Genomic DNA, 24,001 nt, shown 5'->3' on the forward strand with positions numbered 1-24,001 from the left:
AACCTCAACATGTTGTTCAATGTTCTAAGCTCTACATTAAAATGGGCTGTGTGATTAACAGTTAATTTATCTTGAAATACTAAAGAGCAAAATAATAGCGGGTCAAATAAAATACCGTTGCAATACATTGGGATATGCCTGCTTTGTCTCTCGTTGACAATGCTAATTGGTGTGACTGCGCATGTCTTTCTATCTAGGTTTCAGGCTAAACACAATAATGTCCCTCTAGAAAACTCAGCAGCAGCTCATAGAAAATCTTCACACTTCCCATAAAAAGTTCTCAGAGCACATACTGCAACAATATAAAGTATTTGATTGGTATAATCAGAACTCATAAATAGAATAATAAAGAATCATATTAAGAACTAGAGGGCCGCTCTGAGCACAGACTTCTAGTAGTCCACTCTTCTATGAGAAGCAAAACTGCAAGCACAATCACTATATATCTGGATATACTTTCAAACTACTGAAATTATGTCAAAATATGGTTGCGCCTTGCTGAAGCCTCATTATTTCAGCAAAGTTCACACATTTTTCCTCATTATCTCTAGTGGACAATTCACATATGGATGTGAATAAGAGTGCCTTTAGTTGAATAATGTGTTTATTTACATTTCCAGAGCCACATCTTAGTTGAAGAAAAAAGCATTGATACAATTGTACCAGTTCGGACATGAAACCACTTTCCCCTGATAGCTCCATGAGGACTTCATTCTGTAAGAAGTGTGAGTAAATATGTACATGTACATGCGTTGGCAACCCCACAGGATCCTGAGTGTTATATTGTTATATTGCATTTTGTTTAATTTTTTTAATCACCATGCCTGCTGCTTTCACGTGGCATTGAATCAGGGCAACATGTCGCAAATCTGGTTTCATGTTTCATTGTTCTAACCCAGATTTAAGCCAAAAGCCACAACAGCCAGAGTAAGCCTTGTACAACACTAACCTGCTGAAGTATTTTTTTAAACATTTACTCTACAGATTTTGTGGTCTGTTCCTTTACCATATGCCACAACTGCACAGGTTCACTGAAGATTTTTCTGTAGCAGGAGAACAAGAGGTAGAGAGAAGGGAGAACGAGAGAGAGAGGGCACTCTGATCATTCGGAGAGCAGTCAAGACAAGGATATTTCCGCTTACACAGCTGCCATTAAATAACAGACCCTCAACCTCAACCCATGCACACACACAGTCGCACACAGGGGCAGAAAATAACACATACACAAATGTTGTGGTGCTTTTAGCCCACAGAACGGAAATATACAGCTGATAGCAGGCACAGTGAATTCTGGGTAATTAATGGGAGTTAATAGGAGTGTGTCCGGAAGAAAACACTAGAGATAGATGGGGAAGGAAGAGACAAACCATTCTTGAAGCTAACAAACTGTGAGTGTAAGGTTCCGCTTTTCAAACCACAAGTACAGTTAGAAATATAAGCAATTTTCTCATCAATTTTTTCAGCAATCGTTCAAGGTAATCACAACATCTGTAGTCTCTTTTATTGTCCAGGATTTACGACCTGTCTGCTTTTAAACATGTTGCTATCATATAGATATGCATCGATAGTACTGCACACTGTTAACTGTCATTGTCTACTGAAACTATGAACTGAATTGAACCATACTGCACACTGTTTACAGTCTACTGACAGTTGCTCCTCAGTGCACACTGTTAAATAAATCCAACAAGAGTTTGTTATCAGTAGTTAACATTTGTCTGATTGTTAATCATAGGTTTGATTTTATACACTGATTATTACAAGGAAGCAGAGGATACAGACAGTCAGGGACATCCAGTTCAGAAAGGTCCAATGCAGACAGATCCAGCTCAGAGAGACCCTGCTCATGGAGATCCAGACAGGATAATTGTTCCTCAGATCCAGGATGAGTCAACAGGTCTGTTTTTTTATACACTGAGGTCTAAGCAGATTAAGATAAAGATAAACATGATAGTAAGAAAAATACATAGGATTCCCTGGTCTTATGAAATATCTATTTGGAGGTAAGCAATGCCACTTTTATATAATTGGCTTATTCTAATTTACAATAGAAAATAAATGTCTACATGAAACAAAGACTTGTATCTAAATACGCATCAAATCGTCTTATATGGATGATGTATAGATGCACACCCCTAATATTTAAGCCAGAATTGTTTTTGAGGAGGTCAAATGGGCCTTTAAGTACTGTCTCTGCATCTGAGGGGAACCATAAAAGCAACAATCAACTGCTTCACAACCACTTTTAGAACAGCTCTGAGCAGCCATTAAATGGCTGAGCCAATGGTAAATAGACTTGCATTTCTATAGCGCTTTTCCAGTCTACCGACCACTCAAGGCGCTTTACAACACTTGTCAGATTCACCCATTAAACACACACATTCATACACTGATGGCAGAGGCTGCCATGCAAGGTGCCATGGCAGCCTTGCATGGCAGCTTGGCAGCTCCAAGTTTCAATTTGGAGTTCAGTATCTTGCTCAAGGACACTTCGACATGCAGCTAGGGGAACCGAGATTCGAACCAGCGACCTTCCAATTACTAGGCGACCCGCTCCACCTCCTGAGCTACAGCCGCCCAATGCCAGCTATGATCCAGGTACTAAGTTAACATGGCTGTATATAGCTGATATAGCTTAAGGGTGGAAGTTTTCCACTGTTGTACAGTCCCTCTCCAGTAAAATTGTATGTGCGTTGTTTGACATCAGAACATTGTTTTCACATTCACCGCTTTAAGTTAAAATTTTCTCTGTGCTGCTGGACACATTTCCTTAGGATCTGGGAAATTGTGATAGACATTTTTCACATTTCATAGACCAAATGATTAGATACATTTTTCGTAATTTACAGATTAAACAGTAATGAGAGTTCCCGCTATGGAGGTTTTTCTCAAATTTTAGATATATAAACCAAACTCACAAAAGTACTTGATTATAATGCAGAGGGTTCCCCAATCACAGGCTGCCAGCTAAATGAGCTGATTTATATAATCAGCCGTGATGAGCTTGTCTCCTTGTAAACTAAACAATCACCGGAGTCACGCATCATTTTTTTTTTTCTCCATGCCTCATTAAAAACATCATTGTCATCATCAACATTTTATGACCTTGCCTCTTTGGCCTGTGTCTGCTCCAGGGAGGATTTCTCTGCAGACCCCTAACCCCTGCAATATAATGCCACATTGTTTTTCTGTGTCCACTTGTTAAAATGTCAGAGCCAAACAGACTGGTAGTGATTCAATCTGTGTTATGGGATGTCACAAATCACCCTGCTACAATACCCCAAATTCAGCTGCTCAAGTTGTGATATGCATGATCATAAATAATGTGAACTGAAATTCTATAAGGCCTATGTTTGAGTAAGGGTATGTATGTGTAAAGTGAACCTAAAAATGTAATGTGTAGGATTCTGGAGAAAGGTATAAACAAAAAAAAATAATACTGCACAGTTGCAAGTAAAGGGATATTTACGAAAGTAAGAAATTAAGAATAACACACTGATTGCTGGTTCATAATTTTCTGTGCAGGAAAAAACTCCTGCCCTTGCAAAGCCCTTTACATAAAACGTATATACAGAGAGACAAACATACAGATGCTGCAAAAAGAGCATAATTACACCGCTTTGAAGGCAGCAGCAAAAATATGGAGGACAGAGAATGGGTTCTGTCTGTCTGGTAGTCTGTCTGTAAGAGCAGACCGCTGAAGAGAGCGTAAATCAGCAGATGCATTTGGCTCATTACAGTCATATAATGAGTAAGCCTCAAACTGTTGCTGATGTTTCTTTTTGTACATGTACTTAGACCTGTCTGCGCATACAAATTTGAGTAGCAGGTCCTGAGAGGGGCGAGTGAGATTATGTAAATCAAAGCAAGAATGAAAACTAAGTAAATGCGGACGGGCAGAAAGCAGAGAGGCCACTTTCAGAGGCAAATGAGTGAAGCATCCACAGTTCTGTCAGATGATCATTCAAAATGGATGCACACTTAGTTAATGGTTGGGCTTTACAACAGGGAAATCGTGAGATTTTTCTGACAGATAGTGCAAATTGCCATGGATGTGATCTGGGCATCAAATAAGCATGCTGGTAAAATATGCAATTGGCTGGAAGACTTGTTGTATTATTGCATTTACCAGGCATTTGGCTGGTGGACAAAGTTGATTTTGGACCATGGATGTGACATTTTGTATAAAAACATCAACAAATATTGTTTTGTATTTGTCTTAATGCTAAATTCATATATTAAGTGAACAACATTCCATTATTATTGTATAATTTCACCTGTTCTTAGAGTACCCAAAATACTGCTGGCATAAATACCAATACCGGTGTGCAGGCACGAGCTTTCAGTTCATACAGGCCTTTACACCAATGGCATGAACAACCTACACTGTATCCTGTTGCCAGCACAAATTGAACTGTGATTTTCACCAATTAAAGTTGGTTTTGAGGCACTTTCTTAACTATGATTAAGCACTAGGAGAAGGCCTTTGCAATCAGCTATGTTCAGTTGAATGGTGAAGAAGTCTTAAAGTCAAACTTAAGCTGGATTTACATATATTTTTGTTTTGTCAGCATGATTCACTTCTCAGTCATGACCAGGCAAGATTTGGTGTCAAGCCCTGCCTATTAGTGTACCACATTTTTATGGTTATGATTCTGCCTCTGCCTTGCCTGCAGTTTCCCTTAGTCTTAAATTAGTCTTACTATCACACACAAACATCCATTGTCCAGTAACAAAAAGGCTGAGCCAGTGACTTTCCAGGGCAAAATGCCAAAAAATATCTTTGACAAAAGAAACCAGAAAGTGCCGAATTGTGATATAACAGAAATTCATTTTAAAAATAATTGTAGTAAGGTCATTGCCAATCTATACATGCTTTACAACCCTTTACATATAGACTCTAACCAAACTTAAAACCTTTTATTTTCAGACTATCAAATGCATAAACCATGAAATAATACCACCGAAATCACTGTTCTCATGACTTCACTGGGTATTTATAGAAGTAGATAGAAAACAAATGACCTGTCTGTGAAGATGGATGTGGAGTTATTTCTGTCTGTGTTCTGTGGCTTGTAATAGGTAATGTGGTGTTAGGGTTGTAACATTTCTAGATATTAATACTGTGTAAGTCTGGGAGACAGAGTTGGTTGAGTGAGGAGAGTAAAAGGACTGGTGAGGTGCTGAGTGTATGGAGTCTGACAGTGGTGGGGGAAACAGGGTGGAGATGGGGAGGGTAATGGAATATGGGAGAATGTACATAATTCCTACTGTGTAAGTGCTTAAGAAATAAATAAAGAAAGATGATTACAATGTCTGCTTAATCCCTAAAAAAGTAGAAGTAGAATAAAAAGGGTTGGTATGTGTGGTCTATGTCATCTTGTTACCACCGCTGAGTTAACATTGCTTACAGCGTTGCCAGGGCGACATACTGAGTGTACTAGATGATATCGTACAGGGGGAAGCAGCGCTTGGGCAGGCACACCCAAACACAGCTGAAAACTTTCCTATGAATACAGCCTAAGCAGGAAATTACCAATAGAGCTGATGTATTGCACACACACAAAGCTGTATGGTTAACAGGGTTTCAACCAAAAAAGCCTTGAAAAGCAAGAAAAAACAAAATGATCTATTTAATGCTTTGCATTGCACTAAAAGAGCGGGTCTGATAATGATGTGGTCACCGCTTACAGGAACCCTGTCTGTGTTGACACATGCTTAGTTAGTTAGTTACAACTTCCAAGCAACCTGTGACAAAGACAAACAAACACTGATTAAAGAGTGCAGAAAAAACAAACTTTATCAAGACTGTGAGGTATACCCCTCAGAGGTCAATGTCTCCTCTCCACTACTCCACTCTGAATTTCACATGCGTTCTCCTCTGGACTACACTTTTTAATGCTCCGACACGCCTCACTGACCTACTGACTCAAGGTGCATTTGAGTGCAGTGGCTATGTGTGAGAGAGATTACGACTGTATGTCAGTCCAAGTGGGGCACGTTTGCTGCATGACTGCTCCTAGTCCAAGGTCTACTGTTGTTAATGGAGACACAAAACCCCACCACCCCCCACCCGCCTCCACTTAAAACAAGGGAGGTCACTGTCGCTGTGTCTTTATACAAGCCTCTCTGTTCCAAAACTAGCTGGACAAAGTTAAATGCTTCATCCACGTTTGTGCCCTATAAAGGACTCCAAGGGTCTTGCGAATAGTTAAATGATCCTGTTAAATTAAATACTGTGTAATACATTAAGAAACCGATCAATGACCACTTCAAAATGAATAAACCCACTACAGATGCAACAGTTTATCAGCTGAACATCAGACAAATAAAATTGCATTCATTGATGCTAGTGGCTGATGTTTATCCGTTTTGTCTCATCAATTTTGCGCTGTGCATATGTGCTGCCTTCTCAGGGATGGCAGCAATTACTTTCTCAATGACTCTGGCAAAGTGCTGTGGTCTGTTTTCAAATAATAAGTGAAAGAAAATGTCGGCAATGTATGACAGTGGTACACTGTCTCTGAGAAAGATCATCGACTTGCAGTTTGCAAGATATTCCAATATTTGCTGATGTATTCTCCTTGGTGTGGTGAGAGCCCTGAGACATCTTTTAAGTGGAAGCTGATTATGGTGGTAAAACAACAAAGACCACATTATTAGAGACTGACTAAAACTGGATACCAGATATATGGCCCTCTACTTTGATCAGGATGTTAAACATTGGCCACAAGCAGCACCTGACAGACAACTGAGTGATAGGCCTGCTGCCGGAGCTGGCGTTGAGATGGGGATGATGATGTTATAAGGAGAGCTGATCTCCCACAGAGCAAGAGGGCACGAACTGACAGGGCACCGTCGGCTTTGCATGTCAAGTTTGAGAAGATTCTGGAAGAAAACGGACCACGAAGGCCAAGTGGGAGGGGATCAGATTAACTTGGGTTAACGACTTTCAAGAGTTATAAAATCCTGTCTAATAGCATTACAAACCGTTGTGCAGTGTTGTGGCATCAGATGACCCTTAAATCTAACAGTTCCACCTCTCAACCTGATCTTCCTGGATCACATTTAATTGATTAGCTGGCCCCACCACTGTTTTCAGTGTGAATGCCTAGTTACTGTAGAGGGCTAGAGCCTAATCCATGAGCAAGGTGTACCCAGGAGAGGTTCCTGGTCTATGACAGGGATACAGGTTTATCAACACAGGAGGTGTTTCAGCTTAATTTCTCACTCGTCATATCACGCTCCTGCCGGAAGAGATACTCTCCTATTCTAATCAATACAGCTGTATACACAGGCTTCATAACAGCTTGCATTTATACATGGATAACCTCAGCCTTTTTTTGACAACATGAACCAAAAACCTTGCTCATCTATTGTAGTGACAGATTTTTATGTTGATACAAAATAGGCGTATTAAAATATTGTGTAGGAAAGTAATGAAAATGGGCTTTTACTTCCAGGCCCCTGACAAGCCACTTTGTCACTTTAACCATTAAGTAAAACAATGACAAAACTTAAATTGTACAGCAGGTATGATTGAATGATGAAAGTGGATCAAACAGCACACACATACACCTACAATAACAATAAGAATAATGCATATGGCTTAGCTCTGCAGTGTGGTTAGCTCTCAACTTTCACCATGTAAGAAATCACTATACATATAATAATGATTCTCCAACCCCAGGTACTACAGTTACAAACACAAAGCCCTGTGTTACCTTTCAATCACCTACTTATGAAAAGAGAGGGAAAAATATTCAGCTCTTATTCGATAATATACAATATAATAATAAACTCTAATACGATTTTGAAGTAATACCAGTCATCCTTAAAATGACTACTTGTGGGGGAACAAAACCAAGGAGACAGCCACACATGCACATGAACAAACACAAGGACATTACGTCACACATCAACAACTGTACAAAGATGTGCATAGGAAACGAAGAATAAGCCTATAATTTGGGGGGATTATAAGAATGGGTCTCACAGAAACACTCGAGATATTTAAAGGAAAGTCTAAAGGCCAACAGCACACAACTCAATTGTGCCCTTGGGAGGAGAGAGAAAGGGGGTAGGTGGTGCCTTTGTTCATACGGGTCAGGAAAAAACAACAGAAGCACTAAAATAACCCCCAACTACCACCCACATTCCCATCTCACTACAATATCAACAGTGCAATCATGAAAGACGTTGTTTTATTCTCATCATTCACAAGATACCAAACTGTAGTAGCAACAATAAATATTCAATAACAATGATGACTGTAATAACCAACAGAAAAACCTTTTACATTCTCTGAAATTCCACAAAATGGTGAAGCCGAGTGCAGTTTCCTTTTAATTCAGTGTCATACTGTATGTCACAGTCATTTTCATACTTCCTGCTGGTGTATTTGGTTCACAGCCAAAGCTGTCAGCTACCCTGATGCCGCAACACCTCCCAACAAACTTTACCTTTGTGCAAGTTTGTTTCATGATTGCACGATTCACAGACCACAGCTCATTTTGCACTTCTAACAGTAATTTCAATACCGACAAAAAAACAAAAACTCTGGCTGTGGGGTGTAAGGCCTTCAGAGTCATTTAAATAACGGTTGGATCCTGAAGTCTAGCGTCTTAGAAGTGATGATGCTGCCACACAGCGCATTTAAACTCATCCACCTACACAGATCGTCTGCTCAGGAGCGGAGTGGAGCTTCCATCAGCATACTTTGCACTTTGCGGTAGCATCACTCACAGACAAACACAAGTTCACCTACTGTATACAAATCACAAACTTTCACCACCAAATTACCACAAGAACTGCTAAGTATCACCTACACACACATTCTCTCCACCCCCCTCATATCCTTACATACTCAGTCCACTGTACCAGCACACAGAGACTTGGCTGATATGTATGCATCAGTGACTGCTCCTACTGATGACTGCAGCCTTCTTAATCAACCGAGACAGAAGCAGGGTTTGTTCCTGTGATGGCTTAGAGGCCTATCATAAGATTATCTGTAAGAAATGAGAATTGTCTTATAATGAAACTGCACGAAGTGAAGGAGGGAGAGCACAGGAAGGTTCTCAGTCTCTTATTGGTGTAGGTGTGTCCCTGTCCACTTCTGTGTGTACGGCAGAGATATGAAGTCAGGCTTCTGCCTTCATATGCTTGAATGCAATGAACCCCCGGCTTGTGAGCTTGAGTGAGTAAAATGTGAGTATGTACACTGTAATTTTCACAGCAATAATTCAATTTTTCTTATCACATTTTTCTGTGCCAGTGATGTACCAACACCCTAACCATACCTGCCAGGTACCTTCAGCTAATGATGAGCTGTGAAGAATCCCATATTCTGTCAAACATACGGTGTATTTGACTAAGTCAATATCTCCAATTGTTATTGCCAATCATTCCTCGCATAATTTCCCCAAGCCAATTTCGGCAGCAGACTATTCATGAAGTGCTATTAAGCTATGTGCGCACACTCAATGAAAATAAAAGCCACAGAGCTCTGTTGAAAAGAGAGCCTCACATATATTGCTACGCATCATTTGGGATTTATCCACGTTTAACATTATTGCTATTGCCTGTGGTCTGACACAGTTCCATCCACTTGTTACTGGACTATAATTACTAAAGCCTCTGCTATACCTCAGCTCACATAGTGATTATAATGTGAACTAATGACAGATTTCAGGTTAATCTTAGTTTCCTACACTCCTTGCCAAGACACAGCAGGGTGTGCATCTGTGTCCAGCAGCTAAATTTCTCCCACAGCCTTAAATGTCTTAACGTCGTGCTCCAATCCTGGCAACAGGCATAGACTGCCGTCCTACACACACTCAGTTGTTGCGAGCACCACGTAGGCCCATGCTGTTTACAGTCACGGTGTTGAGATACACAGAGCAGTCTGAGATTAGCTGTAATCTGTCAGGGGGAGACTGGGGAGAGTCACAGAGAAGGACTGACACTGTAATCCTAACTAAGCCCCCCCATACACAACACAGGTGTCACACGTACAGGCAAGAGCATTCATATCTGTAAGGATCAGTCTGCAGGTTTGTCTACCCAGCTTACAAGTGTACTCCTCTTGTTAACAAGCAGACAGTACCAGTACATGCATACTGGAGAAACTCCATTCACAACGCTGCCACATCTTTTTCTGACGAAGATTGACAGAAAACACTACCTTACTCTCCGAAACTTAGTAGAAACTGGAGAGGACACAATATGATGTGCAGTTGCAGAAAAATAATCCAACATTTTGAAAGGTGTGGGGGGAAGGATTTCGGAGCTATTTGACCACCCGACAAGCGTACTGGCAGCTGAATAAGCAACATCATATCTTAGCCAGCTCAGTAAGCCTTTTTTCACAGGATAAACAAAATACTTTGGGCTCGGGCTCACACTCACTCACAAAACAGTTAAATTGCTGACTGACTAATAATCATAAACCTGAAAGAGAAATACCAGAAGCATCGAGGCAGCTGACCATGTAAAAATAATAGCATATTTTATCAGGTTTTTAGCAGGAAATTAGCAAAACACCCCAACTTAATTTAAAATAGGGGTAATAAAAAGCAATATGATAAGCAAGATGATATTACAGTGATAAAGTCAAAGCTGTTCAGCAGAAACTCAAAAGCCTTCCATATGCTGCTCCAGCAGTTCTGTCTTTCACAAGCACCAGAGAAGAAAAGCAAATCAGAGATGCTGCAGCTGGAAAACACAAAAGAAAATTCTGTCGCAGACAGAAATAATTGGGAATTCAAACTTCTGTGTGACCAGCCAGTGGCATGCAAATCTGTTGGTAAAGCAGTGGTTATACTTTTGTTTAATAAAAAATGCCAAACATTCTCTCGCTTTGAGTTTCTCATATGTCAGAATTTGCTGCCTTTCTTTGATAGATACAACAGTTAATTTGTGATGGACATTTCTAACTATTTTTTGACATTTTGATGACCAAAATAAGTCACACTCTAGGCCTTTGCTTTCCAGTCCTGTTCCTTGGGGCCCCCTGCCCTGCATGTTCTACATGTCTCCCTGCTCCAACATATCTGATTCAAATGATCAACTTGCTATCAAGCTCCATGGAAGCCTGATAACGAACCAGTTATTTGAGTCAGGTGTGTTGTAGCAGGGAGACATGTAAAACATGCAGGGCAGGAGGCCCCCTGGAACAGGACTGAAAAACACTGCTCTAGGCTGAGGCCACTACACTAGAAATGGGATCACATTACCATGACATGTTTTTTATTTTTTCTGATGACGGTGAATTAAATCTAATTTGTGGTGCAAATGGTTAAATGTTAAAGATTTCAGTGTTTCCCCCTAGGTCGACTGCTTTGGCAGGGGCACATCTTAGACTTGGGACAGGCTATCTTAACTACTTTTCTGGTTCTATTTGAATGCAAATGAAAGTGAAAAGGTCCAGCCCAAATGTTGAATGTTGGATTTAAAATGAAAAGCTCAACAGCAGAAACATCATCCTGATTTACAAAGGATTATACAGTTAGTCAGTGTTATCCACCTCCAGTCTGGAATGTTTCAATCCTGTCTATGAGGCTCCAATAATAAAACCCCACTCTATGTTTTAACATTATCCAGGCTTCTAATGCATCCAGGCCTCCAAAGATTTGATAGTGGGCTGTGTATATGTGTGTAAACATATTTATTAGACCACTGGTACCTCCTTGCACAATGGATGGAAAGGAGGGAAGGAGAGAGATAAAGTTAAGTAATAATGGGAACGAATAAGGAAGCATCCTGTTCGCTATTTTTGCACAACTTCCTGACAAAGCCCTCAGAATTTAAGAAATAATATAAGAGGGTGGAAACACTGACATATCTGTGTGCATGCGTTTGCATGCATGCACACAACCACAACTAGAAAAAGTAAGAAGGAGAAGTAAGATTGAACAGATGACAAGCGTGTGAACAATAAGTGAACACCCAGATCAGAGTAGTTTAAACACAAATTTCATGTCAGTTTACATTGCAGTCTTCTTTTCATTGAAGACCGATGGCCAGGAATGCACAGAGGTAGCAGTTTATTTTTATTAAATGCACAACAATAAACAATCATGTGAAAGACACTGTCTTGATAAGACCGTTTTTTTATTTGAACTGAACAGACTAGTGAAGGCCTTTGATAAACATCTAGGCAGGTGAAACTGACTGTGGCAACTATTCAATAGCTCAGGGCAACATACTGTATGCTCAGACGCATTTGTTCAAAGTTCTCCTCTGAGGAAGGGGAAATGAGCATGACAAAGAATGACATGCAGAGAAACAGAATGCCGTTTCCTCTATAGCCTCTCTGTATCACACTAAACAACATGCATGGCTGCAGCATAAGGCCTCTAATCAACACAAACCACAAGAGATGAGGTTATGCTCAAACAACACACAAGTAACACAAAATAGTCATCTGCACCAACAAGGACAAGGGAGCCTTGTGACACTGACAGCTTTTCTTCAGGGTGCAAGCTGGCTGTTGACTGACCTAACTCTTCAACAAACATGAATTGTTTCTGCCAGTGTTCAATGTCGGCCATTGTCACTTTAGGACTTAATATGACCCTTTGCACAGTAGCCTAGAAATACCATATCTAATATCTCAAACAAAAAAAACTCTCTCATTAAGCATGCAGAATGCTGTCTCAGGGGTTTGGACTAATTAGGCAGCAACACCAACTCTGCCCTCTGTGAATTTGTTCATGGTGGCTCAAAAGAGAAACGCAATATCGTTTATCAGCTCCATGGCTTCTCCTTTAGACAGTCAGTCAATAAGACGGACAGGAGAGCAACTGCTCACAGAAAGTACAAAAGTTATCAGGAGTTGACAAAATGGATTACGTCTTTCTATAATGCTTAAACATATCTAATTTTACTAAGGCTGAATCTAATGGTTATTTTCATGATGATTCTACCAATTATTAAAAAAAAATAAAAAAAATTAAAGCAAGTACTGGAAGCATGGAGACTTTGTTGCCTGAAACAACATGCAAGGCTGGACCACCAAGATTATATGTACCCACTGACTACTCATCTGCGAGATGTCTCAAAATTATACAGTCATCAGGTACTTGACGTCATGAAGTCAGCTGTGTATTCTGAGAGTCTGAGATAAAAATAAACACATCTGAATCAAGCAGTCATTCAGGTGAAGGTGAGATTCCTTTGTAAGTATGGTATTTCAGTGGTCTAGTGACTCTGCATTCCTCTGTGTGCCTGCCCCAACAAATTGGTCACCAGCACTTTTATTACACAACTCAGCTCTCATATCCAGTCAGAACAGGCTTCTGCAAACCAAACACAGTCCTCAGCTGAGCCAACAGCTGCTCGTTTTTATCTGTAGAGTACAGTAAGGACAGAGCGAGCAGGGAACACAATGCATGTTAATCATCATGCATCATGCTCACCCATGGCAGATTATTCCAACAAGTGTCTTTATTCCATCTACTGGTGTATGAACAGGATATATGTCTAACCTGAGATTGAATGACAATTGCTGTAAGCCAGCCTGCCAGAAATCAATTCGAAATAATCTAAGATAAAAGTCTCTGCATGTTAATCTATCGTATGTCTCATTGAGTTAGCAGAACTGCTCCCTGTGAGTGAAAACTTTCACTCATGTTGCAACCAAGAATGTTATCTTTGACAGCTAAACACCTGCCATTAAATCACTGACTTTGGGTGTGACCACAGGTGTCACATCCTTCAACGTTTCAACCATAGAGAGAAATTCAGAAACTGGTTCCTGCTCTGTGTGATTCAACACCTCTCTACCCTTTAGCTGTGTTTTTAGAGTCAACTCAGTAATTTAAGCTTTCCGTACCCATCACACCACCTGTAACTTGTTATTATCATTGACTGCACCCACTCGCACATTTTCTGCCTTCCTTAATTTCCTTATCTGCATTTCTCTTTTTTGGCTTCTTTCCCACTCCTTCTTTTGCTTCCCGTCGAACACTTCTCTCTTCTCCCCCTCTCAATTTGTCCCACCCTTTCTTCCACCTCAGTCCCTGCTCATTGATGGCTCACTTGCTTCCCTTGCTCAGCCTTCCTCTCTAAAATACTCCCGTTCACTCTGAGCCAAGAGGCCCATGCCACTAGCAGTCCATTAACCACTCCAGTTTCACGCTGGCACTCAGTCATCCTATTCTTCAGCTCACAGTATGCTCTTCTTCCCCATGAGATGTAGAGAACAGGAAACTGTGTGTGCCTTCTAGTTGGGTGTGTGTGTATGTGTGTGTGTTGGGGGGAAACGAACAGACATACAGAAAAGGGAAAAGGGCAAAAGAGACCGACTGTGCACAAAGCTAATTTTTAACTACTCCACTTGACTTGGACGACTTTAGTCAGGGACTGTGACTTAAGAGTTGTGACCTGACTGGTGTAATTCATGGCGTTATCTTAAATGAAGCATTTGCTGAGGTGGTTCCCCCAGGAAGTAGGTGCGCTGCTGCACAAAGGCACATGCAGGCAAAAGATTTTATGCTTGACGAGAGGCTCACTTAGCTTTGCAATTAATCAGATGTTAAACGATGAACACCAACATGTCAAAATATGTGCTCACCGGCAACTATTTGGACAGCAACCCCATAAGCAACACTGCATACAAGAGACAAATAGACAGAAAAAAATGTTGCATAATTCAATTGAGTTTTTTTGTGTTTGTTCGTGTTGGGACTGGTCGTGCTCGAGTGTATTGTGGCTTTCCCTCTGAAGTTGCAACATAAATGCATTACTTTAGAAAAAAGGAGGGGTACAAAATCAATACAGAAATAGTGCAGTATTTTCTGTATCAAGACATTAAAACTGGCAATTTCCGTGCACTTATAGTTACAATCTCGAAAATTATTATGCATCCAACTGTTTTATTTCGATATATTTTCTAATTGTACATCCACATTAACAATGTCAAAGCCATTAATGTCATAAAGAAAATCAATTGAAATCACTACCATTATCTTTTATTAACATGACAGAAGTAAGCCAATGGTATAGGCCGAGGTTGCATTCATGAGCAGCCTGGCATATTTTCCAGCTGTATGGATATTCAACAAGAGAAAAAAACATGTACTGCTAAGATACGTGCCTGAGGGTTCTCTGGTCCAGTTCCAGGGAAAATTGCAATGTGCATCTGCTCATTTGTTCTAATGCTTGTATGACACAAATTATATCTTTTCCAGTTATCAGAACTGGTTCTATTCCTTCAGTTAGAGCTCAGTTGTAGGTCATGCAAGCAACCCATCCCTTATACAGAATCACATCTCTGAAAGGAAAGTTCTATAATTGTGGCTCAAAATCCAACCTATGGTATTATGAAATTGAAATGACACCTGGAATGGCACTCAGCAGAGCGCATTCCTCTGCCAAGGCCCAACAGTCCCCTTTGTACTCACTCATAGATAGCAGCCACTAAAATATACTTGATTTGTTAATAAAGATTAATGTGTTATTCCCTGAAAAATCAAAAGTATCTCACAATGTTAAAGAAAGTGAGATATAATTCCTGCATCCGTCCCTTTATCCAGATCTGCACCAATAGTTGATGGGGTCTATTCTGGTCCAACGATCCATCCTCCATCTTTGACGGAGGTAATAAGAAATGCCAATAACTAGTAAATAACCTAATAAGCTATGAGAGAAGTCCAAGGATGTCCCAGAAGCCCCAGAAGAGCATGCTCAAGTTACACAACTCACTTCAAATATTGGTTATTGGTCTTCTCATAAACTAATATTTCTCATCAGGGCCTGAAAGAAAAGTCTAGCTACTTGAAGATTTCAGCAAACATTCCAACTAAAAACAGATAACCTGCCAAACTCAACAAGATGTCCCAGAGCCAGAATCTGTGATCTACAATTCACCTTGTATCCCAAACAACTGCCCAAGGCAGTGATCCCTGGATAATCCACACATACGCCTGCCTGCTGGGCTGAGCCAGCCTTTTTATGTCAACAGCATTCATGGATGCTGATCTTTTCTGTCTCTGTGGGCCTGAGGAACACAGATAGTGCTTCAGGGAGCCCTGCTAATATGACCTGCGTCTGGCTTCAAATCAAATACATGGATCATCCTCAGCTACAGAGGTACATATAAGCACAGCAAATCATGTTAAGCATTCCTGCGAAACATAACTACAGGTTATATATGCTGAGAAAAACAGCGAGCATGTGAACTGACACACACACAGTCTGACGGGGGTTGATGTCGGGGTTAGGCAACATTTTATGCACTGAATGGTATGGAGCAGAATATAAAAGGATAAAAATGTCAATCTATTATAAATTCTGCATGCTGGAAACAGTCCAGTATCTGTCTGAATGACAAACCTAGTTGAAGTGGCAGTTCAATGGCATTATTCCAACATACTATATAAAAAGTAATCAAATATTCCTTAGATTCCTCCAAAAACAGTGACTGTGTCCAGAAAAAGAGATGATGACTAAAACTGGATAACACACACTGCTTCATTCAGTCTCAGACATCACAACAGAGACATTCACAAAAGGGTGATTTAACAAATACTGAGACGACGGGACACCACATACATGTCACATTATGTCATTATCACTGGTATGTTTGGGGAGAGGCAAATGCGGAGAGCGATGAGGTCCGATAAGTTAATGCCACAGACGAGATAGTTAAGCGGGGCGGCATCACACTGCAGATCAAGCATGCCACACATAATTCTACACTCCTTAAACTCTTTCTGAACCCTGACTGTGCGCGGTGTAATAAATATTCTGCCTGAATGGGCTCAAATTGCAGAGTTAGTGGTGTAATGAAGTCAAGGACATACTTCACTCTGAGGTGGGCAGTCTAGCTACACACACACAGACATGCACTCACTCTCAAACTCAGACTCATGTATGCAGTGTCAACTTAGGACATTGCACAATTGGTTTCTGCCTGTGACTAATGTTTACTTACACCCTCACCTAAACCTGCGTGCACATTAACACTATTGATTGCAATACTTTCTTTTATTATCATCTTTTCTGTTCAAGAGCATGCAGTTACAGTACAGTATGGACCGCTTTTTAATACTCCACTGACCGTGTCTGTATGCCAGTGTAGTCTGACTGTATTGTGTGCCCTATTTTGTCATCAAAATCAGTAGTACAACCCCTACCACTCCTGTTTGGCTATTTTTGGGCTCCTTGCCTGGTGGTACTATTTACATGAAAAGGTTCTCGGATAAAGCTCGAACAAACTGTTCTGTACTTAACTGAGTGTTATAAGAAGCGGTTTGCGTTCATCCCTGCCAGCAGGTTATAAAACACCTTGTGGTTTAAATGAGGGGGCACCAGATGTGTCCTCTGTGCATCCTCTATGGTTACCGCTTGTCAGTGCGTGGAATATCAGTTTTCACCTGTTGCTAGACATGGCCAAGGGCTTAAGTTACGCAACAGTTTTTACTGGCTAGTGACAAGCATCGTTGCTGATGACTCTTACTGCTCCCATCAAGACACCACACTGAATCACACACGCTGACACAGCCAGGTAAACACAACATGATGTCATAGTGATTAAGTCACCTTGGGAAAATTTGATGCCACACCTTACCATGGAAAGCTCTGACATGCATTGGACACAACATGCTTTGTTTAAAATAAAGTCTTCCTATAAAAAATAAATCTTGACTTAGTACATGTAATCACACTGATGGAAGACAGTTGTTGACGTGTTGCAATTGCAGCACTGCATAACTTTATTGCACAGCCCAACTCTACAAAGTTGGAGGGACAGCTACTTCCTCATGTGTTGACGTTTAGTCTGACCTGAATCTCGAGTCTTACAGGCTCGCACTGCAACCTTTATGACAGCTAGTGCACAGCTTTCGGGGGTGAAATTAAAAATAGGTATGGTGGTGGTGGCTTGTTGCTTTGTACCTTCACTTGAAACATGAAAGTAACACGATGTAACCATCAGTGGAGTTAGGTGCAACACTATTGAGCCCTCGTCCCCGAACAACACTGCAGTGCAACAGGTTTTAAACCTGTGGGATACTCACAAATTTCTTTTTCCCTTCTCCATCCTCGTAGTTCTTCTTTGACTTCTTGTCCTTCTTGGGACCAGCAGCTGAGGCAGAGTTCCCCGTGTGTGGATCCATATTTATAAATTAATCCGTTTACTTGAATTAGGTGTCAAAATAAACCCGTGTGGGCGGTAATCTCCCCACACGCAAACGTAAAAAAAAAACACAAAGCAAATGTCTCCTCGGGACGGTGTGAAAAAGATAACTATGAAATCCCCCTGGGCCTAGGCTAGTCCCCTGGCTAACTAGCCACAATTAGCACAGCGTTGCTAATGATTTGGTAGAAAGCCAACGACACCGAACGAACCCCCTCGCTAAGCCGCCTGTCTGTGTCAGTGAAGGAGGGAAATTCAAAGCACAAGCCCGAGTCCTCGGGGCGAAAAGTACGAAAACAGCCCGTTCGCGCTCGTAAACCACAAATGAGACGATTATCCCAACTGTATCCAAGTCTAACACAACCCGACACTTTAACAAAGTGAGTTTTGAGTCCTGAAAGTATGAGATACTAACTGTGCTAGCGTTAGCTTTAGCTAGGCTAGCTTGTCTGGCTACAGTTGGTAAAGTCTCCGTAGAAAAAAAAAAAAAAAAAAAAAAACTTCCACGAGTTGTTTCGGTGACTACAACGCGGACGAGGAGCTGGTGTTACGGATGACTTGTCCCGACGGCGTCTCCCGGATTAGTTTCCATGACTGCGACAACTTTTAGTTAACTTTTTAACCCCTGGATGACAGCGGGGGGAAGCGACTGCGTCTTTAGCGGCGGATCGGAGTCTTCCTGTTCTTCTGACAGTCCGGTCGGAGCTGGACGGGGAGGAGCCTGCGCTCTGCTGCTACACCTGAGAGGATTTAACCGACACCACTGTGATCACTGCACAGATCTGTGGGCTCAGGGATCAGCTCTCAGCTCCCTGGTAGAGTTATGGTAAAATGAGGATTAGTAAAACAGCTTTGACAGGTTTCAATTGTGCAGTTTCCGGGGCATCACTGTATATTTGGCGCTAGAGTTACTACAGGCCCACACAGGAAATGGCGTATTCATGTATTGTGTCATAATTGTGTCATAATGTAGAACCTAACATTCACACAGAAGAGAGGAAAAGACACAAAAAAACACACACAGATGGTCAATTCAAATGTAGAATGGGCAGTGTAGTAGAATAAGCCACCAGCAGCAGGCAGCACAGGCCAGGTAACCTGACTATCACTGCTGAACTATGTAGTTATCAAATTAACACCAACTTTTGGCACCACTCCCTCATAGACTACACTGAAGTTGAACTAGTAGTTCATGTAAAAAATATCCGAGTAGTTGTATATATAGCACTAAATCGGTGCAAGGTTTCCTGAGCAATTTGAAAAATATAACCTAACTTAAAGCTATAGGCTGCCTTATAAGAGTGGTTGTGTTGCCTGTAATTAAAGGATATGTTTACCCAAAAATTAAAAATGAAGTCACTATCTTCTCCGCCTCAGGTCGATGGAAAGTCCGGTGAAGTTTCATAATCCACAATACATCTGGAGCTTCAGTGTTGCAGCATTCTCCTAAATAAATGAAGTAGATGGGGACCTGTTTTAAAAAAACAAAACAAAATGGCTCCATACAGCTAATCTGGCTGAATCCGAGTCTGAGAACCCAAACTGATTTTAAAAGACGTTATTTATACCCTCGACAAACGGTTGAGCTTGTGCACCCATATTCACAGTGTGTGTGCTAAGGCTTTTAGCTTAGCAGCTGCAGTAAAGACTTTAAAAAGGGTGTAAATAATGTCCTTTCAAGTAAATTTGGGATCTCCGGACATCTGGAAACATGGATTATGCCGGGTACGATGCATGGAGCCATTTTAATGTGTTTTCACATTTAAAACAAGTCCCCCTCTACATCAGTTGTCCAGACAAATGAGATCCTGTTTTGCTGTGAAGCTCCAGAAATCTTTTGTGGCCCATAAAAACTTCACCTGACTTTCCATCGGCATGAAGGTGAGTAGATAATAACAGATTTTTCCTTTTTGGGTTAACTAGTCCTGTGAAGACTTCTGTGGTGTGATCGCTCCTTTGCCATTGTACCTCTCTCTCTGTGACACACATCTCTGTCTCCTTGACTCTATAAGTTAAGATGTAAGACTTGTCAGAAAACGTCCACTCAGACATCTTAGGTAATAATTACAGAGGCAATTTATCTTATCTCAAATATCTGGAAAGGAATTTGACTGAGGGAGCTGAGCCAGAGCTGAGTTGTGCAAGTGTTATGATAATGGATAGAGGTCAGTGCTTTAGTAACTTTCCTTCCTTATTGAACTATCAAGGCAAGTAATGCTGTTTCATTTAGCTCTGTCTCGTGCAGTTTTTTTATGTATATTTTAAAGATGATGTTTTCACGTGTTTGGCTTGGGCACATTTTGTACTGTAATCACACCGAGTAAATAAATAATCAGACTTGTGGCGCCACCACGCGGTGACAGGCGCTGCTGTGTCACCAGAGTTAACGCAGCATGCCAGGCAAAGTTTATGTACCAATAGAAAGCAATTGTGGTGCAGCCTACTTTATATTGTCCTCTTAAAATGATTTCCTCGCACTCACACGTTAAATTATATTAAAATATACAAGGCAATCGCAGCAAATGATGGAATCAAGAGCGCGCAGTCCTCTGAATATGCTGACTAAAGGCAGATGTGGCCTTCTGTCTCCCTCCTGCGATTTAAATTTTTTTCCTCTCAGATCCAGAAGATATTTTGATTACGCACCACAGACAACAATAATCACCGCCTTGAGCTCATCAGTGTTACATCTCGGATGAAGCATCCAGGGGTCACTGAATGAATATTCAGAGGCATTCTGACTCCACTTCTCCTGGCTTGGCTCATTTGGAGATATAATTTCCGATACTTGAAATGCAGTGTTTTCTTACCTCTCAGACACACACACACACACACACACACACACACAATGAGACACGCAGGGACAGGATTACAGAGATAGGCTCATCCGTCTGTCTTGGTATGTGAGAGATGTTTTCCAACAACAAGATTGGAGAGGATTTGCGCATCACCGGTGGCACTGAAACCGACAACAGTTTGCTTTATCGCACAGGTCTCGTCATAAACTTCAGCCTCAAGTGTTCATTCTGCAGGATATCGGCGCTATAAATTGTGGGGGAAAGGTTAATTAAAAGAGAAAGTGCTCATCACGGCTGGCGGCCCTAAAAACGCCTCTACATGCGAATGGGAAATGATTTACAGTTGGCTCTTCGCACCAGCTGCAGCTGCAGCATCATCCTCAGCGTCCATTCATAAACAGGTGAAAGACTTCCAAGTCTGTTTGAATATCTTTATGCGTATATAGGCCTACAGTATGTCATTTAATCATCATTTTACAACGGACCAAAGGCTGTGGGGAGCTGAATGTTGATTGCATCATTTCACAAGACAAGACAGTTAAGTTACAGATATACAAAATATTTTATATACAAACTACTGTAGACTCTTTCTGTGTTGACATAAGTCACGTTTCCATGAAAAAAAAAGATTAATCTTGTCAGGGCCAGTGAGGAATACTGTGAAACTGCAGTATAATGTAAAGGAATAAACAATTTGTGTCCAAAGTGCAGTGCGGGGGCCACCAGGGGGGCTGCAGGTGATGATGGATTGTTTCACATTTCGTTCATTAATCACCAGAAAACACAGCCTGTGAGTCACTAATTCGATCAGGTGTTACACTGTTATCTCTCCACCTGCAGCAGGCCCGTACACACTCATCTACTCAAACAGCTCCCCGTGGACTGAAGTGCTATTTCTGGGATGGATGGGGCTGTGGGCCTTGAATTATGGGCAACATTTGGCCCGTAAGGGCTCTGCTTATCATGTTAGGGTTTGTTGGGGATTTCAGAATTTTTAATGTGTCCAAGACAGCTAATAAAGGCAACATCGTCATGTGTCCGGTACGTGCAGCAGCAGTTCAGGGGGGGATCAGTCCTTAAACCCCCACCACAGAGTCTCATCGGGGTCCCAGAGATTTGTCTTGGTGGTGGAGCCTACTTGTAGGAGGTCCTGGCCTCTCTCAGCGACCTATCATATGGCATGGAGGCGAAGAAAGAGTTCCGGAGCTGGCAGTTGATGAAGAACACAATGAGCAGCACTAAGAGGAAGAGCAGCAGGCACATGACGATGTAGGTGATCAGGTCCGGTTTGTGGAACTCGCCCTCCCGGAGCCCTCCTCCCCCCCGCCCCGCGGTGGGTCTCAGGAGAGCGGCCACGCTCACCGAGCCGCCGTGGGAGGCGTTCAGGGAGGAGGGGGCGTGCGTGGAGGACTGGGCCATGAGCACCAGGTCGAAGTCTGGGGTGTCGGTGGAGTTGAGGAGGATCTGTCTCAGCATGGTGCCCCGCGGGCTCTCCGGCTGCGTCGGTCGGCTGGAGGGTGGAAAGACACGGAGAAGGTTATGTAGCCTATTGACCCCGTCTGCGTTCAGTCTGCGCGTCCTATTTCTGATGCAACGAAAAAGAAGTGTGTGACAGATTTTGGAACGAGCTTGTAGGACAGGAATAACACAACAAAATCAAGTTCTCACAAAATATATTTATGCCTGACAAGGTCACTTCTTCAAGTGACACAGATAATCTGCACTGTATGTGGAAAATAAATCAGGTCATGCCAGAAGTGATCACAAATAGATCATAAAGTGGGCTGCAGTCACTGTTAACACTGGATTCCTAGAAATGCCTCAGGACCTTCTGTTTTGGCTCTTTCTGGATAGTCACAACAACATTAAACGAACTAAATCACATGATTTTAGTCAAGAGAATTACTTACTTTGGTGTGCGCTGCGAAGAATTTCGCAGGTGAGCTGGAAAAGACAAAATCCCGGCTCCGCATTCCTCAGCGTCCCCGGCTCCGTCCGCTCCAGCCCCACCGAGGGCGCGCTGTGGAGACGCGTCGGGTCGATAGCTTTAAATGCTCGCCTACAGACCATATGTCGCTGAGAGGGATATTAAAGCACCGTCTCCTGTCACATTAAATCGAACTGATCAAATCAAACGTGTCAGCGGAGATCAGGGTCCCAGTTAAAGTGCATATTACCAATTCCACTTGTTGGCGTTTAATTCCCAAATCGTCCTGCCACGCGTGTGGTCGAGCACAGGCAGCTTTATCGCAGACTACTGTATCCAAAATGACTCTAGGGTCTGTGAGAGGTGGTGAAGTTCAACGGCGATCCGTGGTGCGCACACATGTCTCCTTGTGCGTCGTGGTGCGCAGTAGAACAAGCTCGCCTTTGCCTGTGCGTACAGGGCGCAGCTCTGCCTGCTCTTTTATCCAGTGGAGGATAGATCCTACCGACGGTCTGCCCTCATGGGATCATCGATTCAGTGTGACTAAAATGGGACGAAAGAGGGGATTAACGCGCAAAACAGCAGCAGACAGGGTCGTGAACAGCTTCCAATCTTTGTCCTGGGCTGCGTGTGTGTGACAGAGGAGAGAGACACTCACACACACGCGGAGAGAGAGAGAGAAAGAGAGAGAGAATTGCAGATCAGGAGAGGTGAAGGAGGGTGCTCTGGAGGCACGTCACTGGACAGGGATGTGTGTAACACTACAGAGAGAATCAGTCTATCTATTTATCTATCTATCTATCTATCTATCTATCTATCTATCTATCTATCTCAAAAAGTTGAGTCTAAGCCATTTCTGGGTTGCGTGGGGAATGTCTCACACTGGGGTGATGAGAGAAAAGGAAAAGGTGTGAGATTGGTGAGTGCGTGTCAGAACTGGTAGGGGTGATTACATTTTAGGAAGGGTCTACCCTTAGGAGAGACTTAAAGCACAGCACACATGTGTTTGTTCTCTCTGACACAGATGTGTCACTGGTGCTTGACACTGAAAAGAAGGTGCTAAAGCTGGAGATTGGAAGCCAGTTTGCTCTTATATGATGCTTCAGACATGAGCGTGCATACAAAGGGCCGGAC

At 42.0% G+C, this 24,001-nt stretch overlaps 2 protein-coding genes across 2 annotated transcripts in view; both read right to left on the reverse strand.

Annotated features, from left to right (window-relative positions):
* The window catches only part of diaph1 (diaphanous related formin 1), a 95,946-nt gene extending 77,081 nt beyond the window's left edge, over window positions 1-18,865 (reverse strand). The window contains exon 1 of the mRNA XM_084353599.1: window positions 18,024-18,865. Coding sequence (XP_084209725.1) covers window positions 18,024-18,122 — 99 coding nt within the window. The 5' untranslated portion in view covers window positions 18,123-18,865. The remainder of the gene's footprint in view (window positions 1-18,023) is intronic.
* A 2,505-nt stretch (window positions 18,866-21,370) lies between these two features.
* On the reverse strand, window positions 21,371-23,498 carry smim32 (small integral membrane protein 32). Its single transcript, XM_084353338.1, has 2 exons — window positions 22,851-23,498; window positions 21,371-22,450 (listed from the first exon to the last, which is right to left on the reverse strand). Exon 2 carries the CDS (start codon window positions 22,414-22,416, stop codon window positions 22,075-22,077), a length of 342 nt encoding a protein of 113 aa, XP_084209464.1. The 5' UTR covers window positions 22,417-22,450; window positions 22,851-23,498; the 3' UTR covers window positions 21,371-22,074.
* Window positions 23,499-24,001: the final 503 nt, after the last annotated feature.

The sequence above is a fragment of the Pagrus pagrus genome, assembly GCF_965226575.1.
Source record: "Pagrus pagrus genome assembly, chromosome: 5".
Taxonomy (NCBI): domain Eukaryota; kingdom Metazoa; phylum Chordata; class Actinopteri; order Spariformes; family Sparidae; genus Pagrus; species Pagrus pagrus.